At 35.2% G+C, this 13,070-nt stretch overlaps 2 protein-coding genes across 3 annotated transcripts in view; both read left to right on the top strand.

Annotated features, from left to right (window-relative positions):
* Positions 1–13,070, top strand: part of LOC139123577 (uncharacterized) — a 128,660-nt gene that overhangs the window by 107,266 nt on the left and 8,324 nt on the right. The window contains exons 6-7 of one of the 2 annotated variants that reach the window (XM_070689745.1): positions 76–265; positions 6,198–7,277. In XM_070689745.1, coding sequence (XP_070545846.1) covers positions 76–265; positions 6,198–6,437 — 430 coding nt within the window. In that variant the 3' untranslated portion in view covers positions 6,438–7,277. Of the gene's footprint in view, positions 1–75; positions 266–6,197; positions 7,278–13,070 lie in introns of those variants that run through there. The other variant, XM_070689746.1, reaches the window with a different exon arrangement.
* Positions 10,088–12,779, top strand: LOC139124289 (delta and Notch-like epidermal growth factor-related receptor). Its single transcript, XM_070690430.1, has 5 exons — positions 10,088–10,220; positions 10,478–10,547; positions 11,226–11,281; positions 11,913–12,003; positions 12,683–12,779. Exons 1-5 carry the CDS (start codon positions 10,187–10,189, stop codon positions 12,777–12,779), a joined length of 348 nt encoding a protein of 115 aa, XP_070546531.1. The 5' UTR covers positions 10,088–10,186.

Genomic DNA, 13,070 nt, shown 5'->3' with positions numbered 1-13,070 from the left:
CACTACAAATATCACAGTATAATATGCATTTGAAAGAATAGATAAAGATTAGGATAAATTACTTGCTTTTGTCAGGAAAAAACTTGATGTGCCAACACCTCGAGAAGAAGATGTGAATGAGTTGCTGTGGTCATCAGGGTATCAACCTGGGTTACTCCGAGCCACACTCCATGATAGGGATTTTGAAAAACTAGAACTTGAACAACAAAATGCAAATAGAAGAGATCCAGTGATAGGTGAACGTCCTGGTGATGTTGAACTTAGGGTAAGTTTGCAATAGCTTGGACTCTTTCAGAAACATTCCTGGGTATGAAGGTTCAAGTTGGTATTGAAATCCATGGTAATGTGCAGTGGTCAATGGTTAACCCTTCACCACCATGTTTTGTCCCAATTCTGTGTTTTCTAGGGCAAATTTTGACCTTTACAGAAAGAAATAGGAATGAAAGTGGTAAGAAATCAAATGTTTGCAGGAGGTTGCTCTTTTTTACCAATGCACATTGCCAATGGATTTACTATCTACCTATTGAACCTTGATCCAATTGTGACCTTTGATATAATGCAGAGATCTGACCTCAAACGGAATGTAAAGGATGATAAATAGATTTGTTGAAAAAATATGTTTCTCTATAGGGATGAGCATATCATTACATGGTCCTATATGCATGGTCCAGTGTCTTCATTTTAACTCAGAGCTGATATTTTTCTATGTATTTGATCTGATAGATGGCATGTCAATGCAATAGCTTTGTATTACTACATAATACTCTTTTGTTTGGCGTTCAAAGACTATCCCTCAGAGTTCAAGGTTCATAGCATGCCGTCCTTGCAGCATTAGGGCTATACAACTGCACGCCAAGTTGGTTTGTTGTGTTGTTTTGTTTTGTTTTTTGTTGTTTTTTGTTGTTGTTTTATTTGGGGGGGCCAATCACTTACTCCTTTCCAATCCGTTCCTTGATAGCGAGGATATCATGTAGGTTCTGAAAACCTGAACAGCAATCACCCAATTATTCTTTCCTATAATGTTATCTTTCTATGGTCGATGTTTAAGTGAGTAGTGGCCTTGGACCATTTCAGCTTTTCCATTGCAATAAATTAGTAAAACATAACAAGAGAGTAAACATTTGAGACTGTTAGTCTTACTGACTTTACATGCTGTCTGTGTCATACAATCAAACAACATATGAGTACAAACCAGTCCATCTTAGCTTAGACATCAGTGACACGGTTACATCTGATATTGAAAGAAGAAATTACTGATTTATTGCTTTAAGTATAGGAACAATTACACACAGAAAATACACTAACATAAAACAAAAGAAAACCGAGTCACAAAATTGTTATGCTACATGTTAAAAAAAGATAACTTTAGACTGTCAACCAATGATGCAAAGTCTAAATAAACAGTTGTAATGCAGCATCAAATATTACAAATTGGTTAATTTCAATTCATGAAATAGTAAGGGTTGAAATTACGGATGTTTACTTTGAGACAATGAATGTCGAAATTAAAACATTTGTCTGTCTTTTTTATTCAAAAGTCTTAAAAGTAGAATGAAATTAGTATCAGTAAGCTTACACAAACATGAAAATGTTGAAAGGCATGCTTACATGGTATTGAATTATTATCTACTTTATGTGAAATGATTTCTGTGGTGAGAATTAAAGGAATTGATTTTTTTATATGGAAAAAATACTATGAGTATTATAAAAACTACAACTACTGTCCTTAAGGTAGTTCACGCCTCAAAAAGGAAAGATGTAAGCTTTAGATCAAAGTTTTCTCAAGCAAATTTTCAACTGATTTATTTCAAAAGCAAGAATATATTTGGCAATCACCATGCAAATGTTGATACCAGGGAATTAAATAACCCAATATTTACTGACACCTTGATATTTCAAAATGTCCCAATGCCTGCGTGAACTCTGTGGGAAAATAAAATTTACAACTTTTGAAATACTGCGACAGTAAAATTTTTCTTTCTCCAACATTTTTAAAATCAACCCCCCAAAGTGGCTGATCAGAAAAGAATTAAAAATTTGAGAGTCTAAATATCTGTCTCAGAGGCACATTCTTGGTGAACTTCCCAAAGTAAATATGGAACAAAAATTCTCTTTACACACAATTACGTCCATCTACCCAGCTTTGTTATGACAAATGAACCAAGTAAAGTTGAAAAAAGCACTTTTCGAACAGTAGAAGAATATGATGTGAATAAAAAGTTCCTTCATGAATAAAGAGAAATAAAAATGTCTCTGAAACCTGGTCATTTATTAACTGAGTGCAAAAACTGCAAACCAGTAACAAATTAAATGTGATTGAGTGTGATCAAATCATGAAAAATCTTTGTTTTACTTGTTTGCATTTTGAAGGTTTTTTATTACAAGAATAAACCTAAATCAAATAGTGTTGTGAGGGAATTGAATTTTTCCTTTCTTCTGCAACATATCAATGTTTTGATTAAATTGCTTGGAAAAGATGAACAAATATTCAGTACATATCATTTGCATTTGAAAAGATGTAGATCAAAAATATCTCTGGATCTGACCAATGTCAACTAAACACAGTCTGGTACAATTATTGTGATGTTATCACTGTACCAACACTTTGATACAGTGGTTGTTGGTATCAGCTACAACCACCCTGCAAGGTACATCATCTGTCAGTGCTATTCCAGTGGGGTAGTCCAGCCCATCACTATCACTATCAATACGACAAACAAACTTACCACTACTCTCAAACTTCAGTAGACTGTCACCAGCAGCAGCATAGACATATTTATCATTTTCAATTGCTATTCCCCTTGGGTATCTCATCTTACCATCCCCACTCTGACAATCAAAGGAATACAAATACTGGTCATCTGCATTGAATACCTGGATACGCTGGTTTCTGTAGTCTGCTACAAATACCATTCCAGTAGTTGCTATGACTACACCCCAGGGACAATTGAATTGCCCTTGACCTTTACCTTCTGACCCAAATGACCTAAGGTATTTGCCATGTTGTGTATAAACCCTGACACAATGCTCATCCTTGTCTGTCACATAGACATTGCCATCTACAGGACTAATCCCAATACCATCTGGGCTATTTTTCAACTCATTTTGTCCAAAGCATCTGATGACATGTCCATTCTCATCACTGACAACTACTTGCTTATTGTTGTGATCTAAACTATGGTATGTATTATCACTTGATATAGCTATAGCACTTAGTTTAAAAGGCTACTTTAACTGTTTGAATTCTAAAATTTTCTTAAATTCTCCCTCTCTGGTATATCTGCAACCTATTATTGCCTCTGTCAGCAGTAACGATGTCTCTGTCTTTGTTTATTGTCACACCAAAGGGATTGCTGTACTGTCCCTCAGCACTTCCTTGACTGCCAATGGTCTTCACCAATCCTTTGATGACAGGTATGATGACAGGACAGCCTGGTATTGGTTGATCTCCTATTGTCATGGTAACTTGATATTTTCCATCCAATTGTCCAGCCACTGTAACTCTGTGTGTACCATCTCTGTTATCAGCTACATGGATGTCTTCCCATGATGCATCAGGTTTTCTTACCTTGGCTTTCACTTGTTGTTTTGGGATGACTTGTTTTCCTGTGGAATCTCTGGTTGTGATCAGTAGGTCTGCAGAGTTACCTTTCAGGAGTTGTTTTGGAATGTTTTCAACTGTACACTTTGACCTACACACATCAGATTTCAGTATCCCAGAATTCCATGCTCAGAGAATTCACCATGTGATGTGAATATGAAGTCTCATATTCAGTTTTTGCTACAGTTTCCATGGTAATTAGTTGTTTGATACGAGTGCCAACATCACCCTTTGTTGAAAGAAGTTGAGCAGCATTTCCATGATGCATCATTGTCTCTATGTAATTGCCTGCACTTTTAATGTTACCATGTTTTAATTCCATCTCATCAATAACAGCAGTTGCTCTTTTAATTTTCATTTTGTAATTGTTTTCAGTTCATCTATCAGTCTCTGCTCTTCTCTCTTTATTTTCTTGATGATTTCTTCAGCTTTCATTCTCACCTTCCTTTCTTCTCTGCTGCACTGCTCTGTAAGATCATTGTGTATCTGCTTTGCCAGGGTTTTGTTCTTTTCAGCTTCCTGTTCTTTCACTTTCAGTTTGTCAACCATGGCTTTCAATTCTGTAAGATACTCATCTGCTGCATCTTTCAAGTCTCTGTGTACATGTTCTGGTATGCGGTGTTTGACTATGGTGCAGTTTGAACAGACAGGTACCTGACAGGTTTCACAGTAGAATTCAATTTCATTCTTAGGATGAACACTGCAATATTCCACTGCTTGTAGTGTCACAGGACTGGTTGATTTTGCTGTTTCATATTCTCCAATGGTCATCAATTGATGTGTCCTTGTTAGTGGGAAATTTTTATGTGCCTTAACACAGTTGTCACAGAGATAGTGTGTGCACTCCACACACCTGTGAGTGGCTGTATTCTGTTGGCAGCCTTCACATTTGATCTCAGTTCCCTGCATAGATTCCAGTCGTTGCTTGAATATCTCAATCAGATTGCTCATAAAGAAGTTGCCTTTTATTGCTGGCACTCCTCCAACAGGAAGCTGATATTGCTGTCGACATTCTGGACAGTTTAGAGATCCAGTCTTCTCAACCAGTGTGACTAAACACTGCTCACAGAATGTATGCAGACATGGTAGAATTTTAGGAGACTTGAACTGCTCCAGACAGATGGTACAACACAGGAAATCTTCACCGATTTCTTCCAAAACTTTGCGTTCAGAAGCAGCAGCCATTGTGCATAGGTGTGTCAGTAAACCAACTTGAGACAGGTACAGAGCTGTTAGCAGATAAATTGTGGCACCTCAATAAGATATCGCAGATGCTGTTCATGGTGTCACGTGACTCATCAACTAACTTAAGTCTTGTAGTGAATCAAATTCCGTTTTGATTTTGCACGCTTAGCTAGGGAGTTCTAGGTGACCCACTTCATGATCAGGTGATCCACATAGTATGATTACTGACATGTGATGTAGTTCAGAGGTCACTTTTACAACAATGCCATTGTTAACATAAGGATTTTATACTGAGTTCTGGCAGAGCCTCAGTCCATATATCGTCTTAACTGAAGTATTTCCTGTGGCTCTTCAATAACATTAACAGTTAACAGTTAATATATAAATTTAATTTGCATTTCTTTAATTTGTCGTTTAAAAAACCTTGTAAGAAATCTCTATGCCCCTTGGTATCCAATTTATTAGGAATGCTCACATAATGATACTGTAAATGACAAAGCAATCAGCGATGTATTTCAGGATATTTTAGTTTTGAAATTGTGTACAGGGTGCATTGAGTAGTTACAACGCATTAGGAGGATAATTCAATAATTTTGATCAAATAATGGTCAGATTTGCTTACAGGAAAATTGTCAGACAAGTTTCAAATGTAGATCAGCTAAGAATTCAGATACAAGAGTAACAGTGTTTTTACACATATAGATATTGTATGGACAATCTAAATGGTTGGAGTTTCAACATGCTTTCAACCATTTTAAAAAATTTGCTTGACTTGTCTCTTCACATTTGTTCCAATTTGATAGAATTTGTACCTTCATATCATTTTGGAAGCTTCTGTTATTTTTTTCCACAATTCTTCCTAAAATGCATCACTCTATAACATGATAATGATTTTCTTCCTCAAATTCAATGAATTATTGAAGACAAAATATGAATTTTTATTATTTTTGAGGTATAATATTTCAATTTAAAAAGTCCCTGTCACTATGTAGTGCCATATGTACATGAAATATTATAAATTGTGTCAATGGCCATTGATGCTATATATCAAATCTCAAGTCTGTGTTACAGTTAAATATGTGGTGGATTTGTCATTCCAGAAAACTGTGACAAGATGAAGATATATACTAACAGTCATAATTTCATAATGTCATTTTTCTCCTCACAAATTATTAAAATCATTATCACACTGAAAGAACATTTATCGCATATTCACATTTGTAACTTTGTTTGAATTTTCAGAAAACATGGTTTCAGCATATCACCACAAGTTTTCTGTGTCAGTTGTAATGGGTCACTGATCTGGAATTTACTCAGTTGATAATGAAAAGCAGTTTTGGAAAATTGATAACAGGATTAGATTTAAATTTCATCATATCATATTTTTTTGTTTTTATCTTCTTCTTAACAGTACCAACCGATACACTATCCAACAGGAATATACTCTATAGACAGCACAAACAACAGTACACTTGACTACACCCTGGAAAATGGAGCTGGCCAAGCAGGCTTGGAACAGAGTATTTCTAGTGGTCGTCAGCCATGTCACGGAATCTTCCATTTACAGAACAGGGTGTTTAACTATGAAGACTTCCAGATAAATATGTGTCAGATTTATCATTATGTCAGTACTTTTCTAACTATGAATTAATGATGGATAGATAGCTTTAGCCACCCTGTCATCCCCATTTTGTAGTACATGGGTCGTACAATCCTATAGAGAGCAGTATATGGTTGGAATGAATTATTTGCCGTCAAAGGTGTAAATTTGTCCCAGACATTCAAGGAACCAGTGCAGTTAAAATAATTCAAATGTATTCCTCAGGTTTATAATAAATGAGATGTAAGACTGATAACTGAGAAATACACCTACCCAATATCTCTCTCATAAAATAACTTATTTTTCCAAACTGTCTCACCTGGTCCTTCATCTATTGACTCAGTGGGAGACATGAATATCCTGTTGAAATAGTTGAGACAGGTACAAGAACATTAAAAAATGACTCCGAATGCAACCATTGATCATATCATACCATTCATTCCTTTATACAATACCATACCCTCACGAGCATTTTTGCACATGCCAATGAGATACTGACAATTCTACTCTAAACGTATCAAAACCATGTGACATGAAACTACAAAAGTGATGTTGAATGTTGTATCCATGTTAGGCTTGCATATCTCTGAAACACTGATTTCTATGACAAAGTGACATGTCAGCCACTCTGTTAAACAGCAAGGCACCAACTTTCACACGAAGTGACGTTCAATTTGAACATGATTGAAACTAATTTGGGAGAATTGATCTTTTAATTGTTCAAAATAATCAAAAGTGTTAGGTGCCCTGTAGCTGAAAGTTGCAACATTACAAAATACCCTCAAAAACAAGTGCAGTGCAAAAAGAGGAAAGCAGATGAGCTTACATTTGCAGATAACCAACATTACTAAACTACCGTATATAAATACTTCAAAATTTACACAAGTATCTGAAAATGCTCCTGCAGTTTCATGTCTACCAAACTTTGATGGCAGGGGCTAAAAGGCAACAACAGACATTTCTCCATAAACCTCACTTTGCTCCATCTATTACTTCCAAATTTATCATGTAACCCTTAGTCTAAGTCAGTACATCTTCTAAGAAAAACATTGATTTTATCAACAAAATAAGGACAGTCATGTTGTCATCAGCAGCACATCATCAAGAAATTCCTCAATTATGAAGAGTGATAATCAGAAGATTTCTCAAGTCTTACCACTTTTCTCATTTGAACCTTGTCAAAACTCTTTACAGTATGATGTTTGCTTGTACAAAACACGGTACTTTCAATCAAAAAATAAGATTGTTTGTAGTCAATGACCACTACAAAACTAAGCTTTCTTGCATGACTGGTAATTTTTCATCACATCCTGTGAAAGTAAGAAAATGGGAATTTTTGTGTTAACATTTATTTGCAATTTTGTTGAATGAAACATTTTCTATTTATTGTTATTTTTCAGACTGTAATGTTTGAAATAATGATGACTTTTGAAATCATGTGTGCTATTATCTAATCTTCCACAAGAGAGAAGATTATAACTTGCCAGCCTTCACTATTTACAGTCATCCAATCATAGTCAGCCATTCATGCTTTAATTTGCATTGGCTTTCTAAGAAGTGGCTTGATTGGCTAATCAGTATACTTTGGTAAACCAAGAGCCAATCAAAGACTTGATGCCAATATCTTGACTATGTCTTATTTATGTATCAGAAAGATACAGTATTGTGTGTGCTTGTCATGAAGCGTTTGTTTACATTTTGCCATTAAAATTACCTAGCAGTATTCAATTTTTCCAGATGAAAAAGCAATGTAAATAGAATAAAAAGTGCCAAAGGCAGCTAGAATTTAGAAAGAAATGTGCCAAAGAATTTATTTTCTTTGCTACTTTGTTACAGCTTTGTCCATTTCTGTAATTTAATTAAGGTCTATAAAAAGGTGATACAAATATTACTTCTACCAACTTGCTTTGTTATTCCGTATGCTGAAGTCATAATAACAATATGTCTTTCTTACCACGGTAATAAGTCCTACCAATGGTGGTTCAACCACAGTTACTTCCTTGATATCCACCCTAAACCCTCATCCAAGCCATAATGTGATACATAGGATGTGTCGTTGTGGTGGGTGTTGATGGGGTCCTTGTAGTGGCATCATCTTTTGACTTGCCAGGCAACTGACAAACAACAAATATTGCTCACATTTTACATGAATAATGAAGACTGCAAATGATATCAGTGCTAGAATTTAACAAAGGAGGATTTTGAACAATGTGGTAAAAGTTTAATATCATGAAATGAACAGCAGAGACATTTGAAAATTGTGATTTGAAAGTACGTTATTTAATTTTAAGTCGTAGTTCAACAAAAATTTGATTTCATGTGAAGAGAAATGACACTGGCAACTAAGACTCAAACAATTTGACTTACTGTTGAGTCCAAATATTGAATTTTAATGTTCATTTCTAGTTTCCAGTAATTCTGAAAAATATTTTCAGTGTGAAAAACAGAAAAGTGTGAAGTTCAACAATGCTGTACAAACAGATGTATAGCTATAGGATTTACTTATTTAGAAAAAACACGCAGTGAGCGTGAAACCACAGCACCCAGAGTTTAAATTAAAAAGAATGTTGGCAAACTTGAAATGAAAGAATTGCTTGTTATTATAAAAATTAGAAAAAGAAAGAGTGCATCTTGATTATTTTACCTTTTAAAAATGTTCAGAAACTAGAAACAGGTGAAATGTATCATTTTTGTCCATGCCTTTATCATTCTGCCTCTATCAGATTTCTGAGTTTTGGCAGTGTGTGTTTGCCATTTTTGTTGTTTTACAATTTTTACACATTTGTGTGCTGTTATTATTATTTAATGTTTGTTATTAGATTTTCTCAAGAGAAATAACTTATTTAAAGAGAGCTATTTTATGTGTAACACAAGTTGTAAATAAAGTTTATGCGTTATAATTATAATATTACTTGACATATTGTTTTTATATTGACAGTTCATTAGGTAACATGCATTTGCCATACCAAGTTGCCTAGTTGGCTGAAGCACCAACATGTAAGCATGACAATATATTTCTCAGTCAGACTAAATTGTTCACATGCCACTGTCTTTGAAGCCATGAATCCTACAACCACAATAATCGTTAGTCTTATTCCTATTGAGTTACTGGAAGATGGACTGCTACATTTAGTATTTGACACTGGAAAAGGAATAATAACACATCACCATGCTCCACTACATATGATATTTCTCAGACTAGTGGTCTTGAGTTCCCATGTCATTAGTGTAGTTACTCTCACTGACAACTGTCTCTGCTTTGTCATGCCTATGCAAGCCTCTTAGGACAGAGTTTGTGACAGGACTAATGAATTTCAACATTCCACACTATTGATGGTACATGCACAGCTGTAGAGCATTGGATTTACCTGTCTGCAAGTGTCTATGTGCTAACCTGACTTGAAGTTTTCGCAGTATTCCATTCACTCAATGCTTACTTTGTTACCAATTTTATGACTGCAGTTACTTTGTTACCAATGCAGTCATTGTATGCGCAGCTGTTGTTGCAGCTTGTAGTCTCAGTCATCAATTCATTCGGATAAGTTTGACACTAGATAGCCTTTCTAACCCTTGCAGATAAATACTGAGACAGATAGATCAATGGATGGATGGGGAGTATATGCAAACTTAGGTTAAACAGAGAAGAAGGCAAAGATGACCAGAAAAATATGGAAAAATGGAATTTTGTTTATTTTTGAGCAGATATTGATGAATGTGCAGAGACTTTGAATTGTACAGCTCCCAACACTGTCTGTGTCAACAAACCTGGAAGCTTTGCATGCAACTGTCAAGCAAGTCACATGGGTGATCCACTCTCAGCTGAAGGATGCTCCAGTAAGTACACCCTCTCAGTCTGAACTACGAGGGCGCCCTATGGAAGATTTATGCTATTGGCATTGGTGACCTAGCATGAGAAATGCACATGAATATTTTCGCCTCAAATCATATGAAGAAACAGGTCCGTAATGTTGTTACCAAATCATGACACGTCCCAAGCTGAAATATGCTTTCCATTATTCTCTGCCATTTTTTGTCGAGATATCGGAGGAAATATAATTCATCAGTGACACATTTTATGTTTTAATTAACAGATATTTGTAACTCAAATCCATGTTTCAATGATGGTACATGCACAGCTGTTGAGAATGGATTTACTTGTCTGTAAGTATCTAGCTATGTCCTATCGCTCTTTTATCTTTAGCTTCATTTTGTATCCAAACTTTGGTTCCATGTTACCAATTTTGTGACTCAATATACAGGAATATTGGTTACATTGTTACCATTGCCATACTTTGTATCCAGTTTGGTTACTTTGTTGGAAATTCTGCAACTAAGTAAATGTTAAGGTTGGTTACTTTGTAACTGATGCAATACCTCATCATATCCAGAATTTGGTGACTTGTCACAAACTCTGTAACTTAGTATCCAATATTTGATGACTTTTTCACCAATTCTGTAACAGAGTATCTAGTATTGGTTACTTTGTTAAAAATTCTGTAACTTTTTATCCAGTTACTAAACAATATTACCAATTCTATTACTTTGGAGCTAGTTATTTTGGCCTCTGCAACACTAATTCGGTAACTTTGTACTCGTAATTAAGTCAGATTATAGCCATCGTTATTTAGTTAACCCTGTTATCTGATTGTTGTGCTTTCTATACCCACTATATTGTAACATTTTTAGGCAGATTTCATGGAAAAATCCTGTGATTAAGATTTTCAATTCCCATGAAATCTTTGCTATTTCATATCAATAGCAATATCAGGTGTAAGTATGGGTGAAGCAGGTCTTGTTTTCTGATACCTGTCATACACTTACAAATATTTTTTCTTTCAGGTGTCCAAGTGGATATTTTGGTTTGACTTGTACTGAAGAGGATCCTGAATTGAAAAGTAAGTGATAACAAATCACAAATGGCACAAGACCTTGAACTAATTTCTCATAGGCTATCACAGTGGCATTGAGCTAAATTTTCTTATTTTATTTTCCTAAATTCAAACATTCAGGAAAACGAATCCTCTTGACAGGTGTTAGGTCAATGTCAGTTTGACTACTGATGAATTTTTCGTGTTGGCCAGGCCAGTGAAATTTTGAGTTAGTGATGAAAATACGACCCAAGTGGTACTATTGCGGAAATTCAAACTCATTACTACAATTTTCAGGGATTTTATAACTCCGTATATTACCAAAGAATACTACAGCCATCTTTCAAAACAGTATACATTATCTTTACAAAATGTTTCAAATCCAAGCTCAACTTGAACCAAACAAGCATCAATTCAGATATCAAAACTCAAAGGTCTGCACCAATTTTCAGTCAGACTATCTTGTTTATGGTTAACAAACCAAGAAGTGAATTACTGGTCTGTTACCAAATGATGGAATATATCTGCTACACTTCCACAAGTTTGAGACATTTCTTGATATTTTTGTGTATTTTCCATTATTGATCATATCAATTCTCCTTACATAGAAACCTCTTGCAATAATGATAAACATTTCTTATTGCTGTTCTGATTTCAGAATTGAAATGGATTGCCATTGTAGTCGGCGGTATTGCAGGATTTCTGCTAGTGGTATTGGCAATAACATTGTTAGTGGTTTGCTGTAAAAGGTATCTAAATTTTGCACTCACTGTCAGTCTTTAGGACAACCTCACATTTATGGCTGATCCAGTATCATGGCTGTATGAAGTCATAGCCATTTTATGTTGCAACCCGTACATGCAACCGTATAGAATGCACTGTTATTGTTGAATCACGGTCCCAATTTGAATTAAAATATCAGCATTGGCAATACACTTTACACAAAATGACGTGTTGATATGCTGACTAGCAGGCATTTCAACAGTTTTGTGGAGTAGGAGAACTTGTTGTTGACATGCAAAACAAAAAAGTGATAAAAACATATAAAAATGTGAATTCTATCACTTTAAAAGGCAACAAATTGTTCCTGAATCGGCTGATCCCATCAAAGTCCACATTATATTCTGGCTTTGTTGGTCATCGTAGTTTAGAACCTTAATTCATCCTTTGTACGTATGCATTTATCCCTGAAGAGCTGATGAACATCAAACTTTTCACTGGGAATGCTCTATCAGCTTGCAGACATTGGTAACATTTTCACAGCATGTGATTGAAATATTATAGAAACCCAGGCATCATGGACCAATATTAATGAAGCAATTGCTTCTTAGTCATCTCAGACAAATGTGGACACACTACAAATATCACAGTATAATATGCATTTGAAAGAATAGATAAAGATTAGGATAAATTACTTGTTTTTGTCAGGAAAAAACTTGATGTGCCAACACCTCGAGAAGAAGATGTGAATGAGTTGCTGTGGTCATCAGGTATCAACCTGGGTTACTCAGAGCCACACTCATGATAGGATTTTGAAAAACTAGAACTTGAACAACAAATGCAAATAGAAGAGATCCAGTGATAGGGGAACGTCCTGGTGATGTTTAACTTAGGGTAAGTCTTCAGTAGATTGGACTCTTTCATTAAACAATCTAGGGTATGAAGGTTCAAAGTTTGTATTGATATCCAAATTGGTAATCATATGTACCATGGTCAATGGTTTACCCTTTCACCATGGCCCATGGTTTGGCCTAACTCCATTGTTTTGGGACAAAGTTGGACCTTTACATAAGGAAATAGGGGTGAAATTGGTTAG

The sequence above is a fragment of the Ptychodera flava genome (assembly GCF_041260155.1).
Source record: "Ptychodera flava strain L36383 chromosome 23 unlocalized genomic scaffold, AS_Pfla_20210202 Scaffold_23__1_contigs__length_28996876_pilon, whole genome shotgun sequence".
Lineage (NCBI taxonomy): Eukaryota > Metazoa > Hemichordata > Enteropneusta > Ptychoderidae > Ptychodera > Ptychodera flava.
This window is presented reverse-complemented; position numbering and strand designations above follow the sequence as displayed.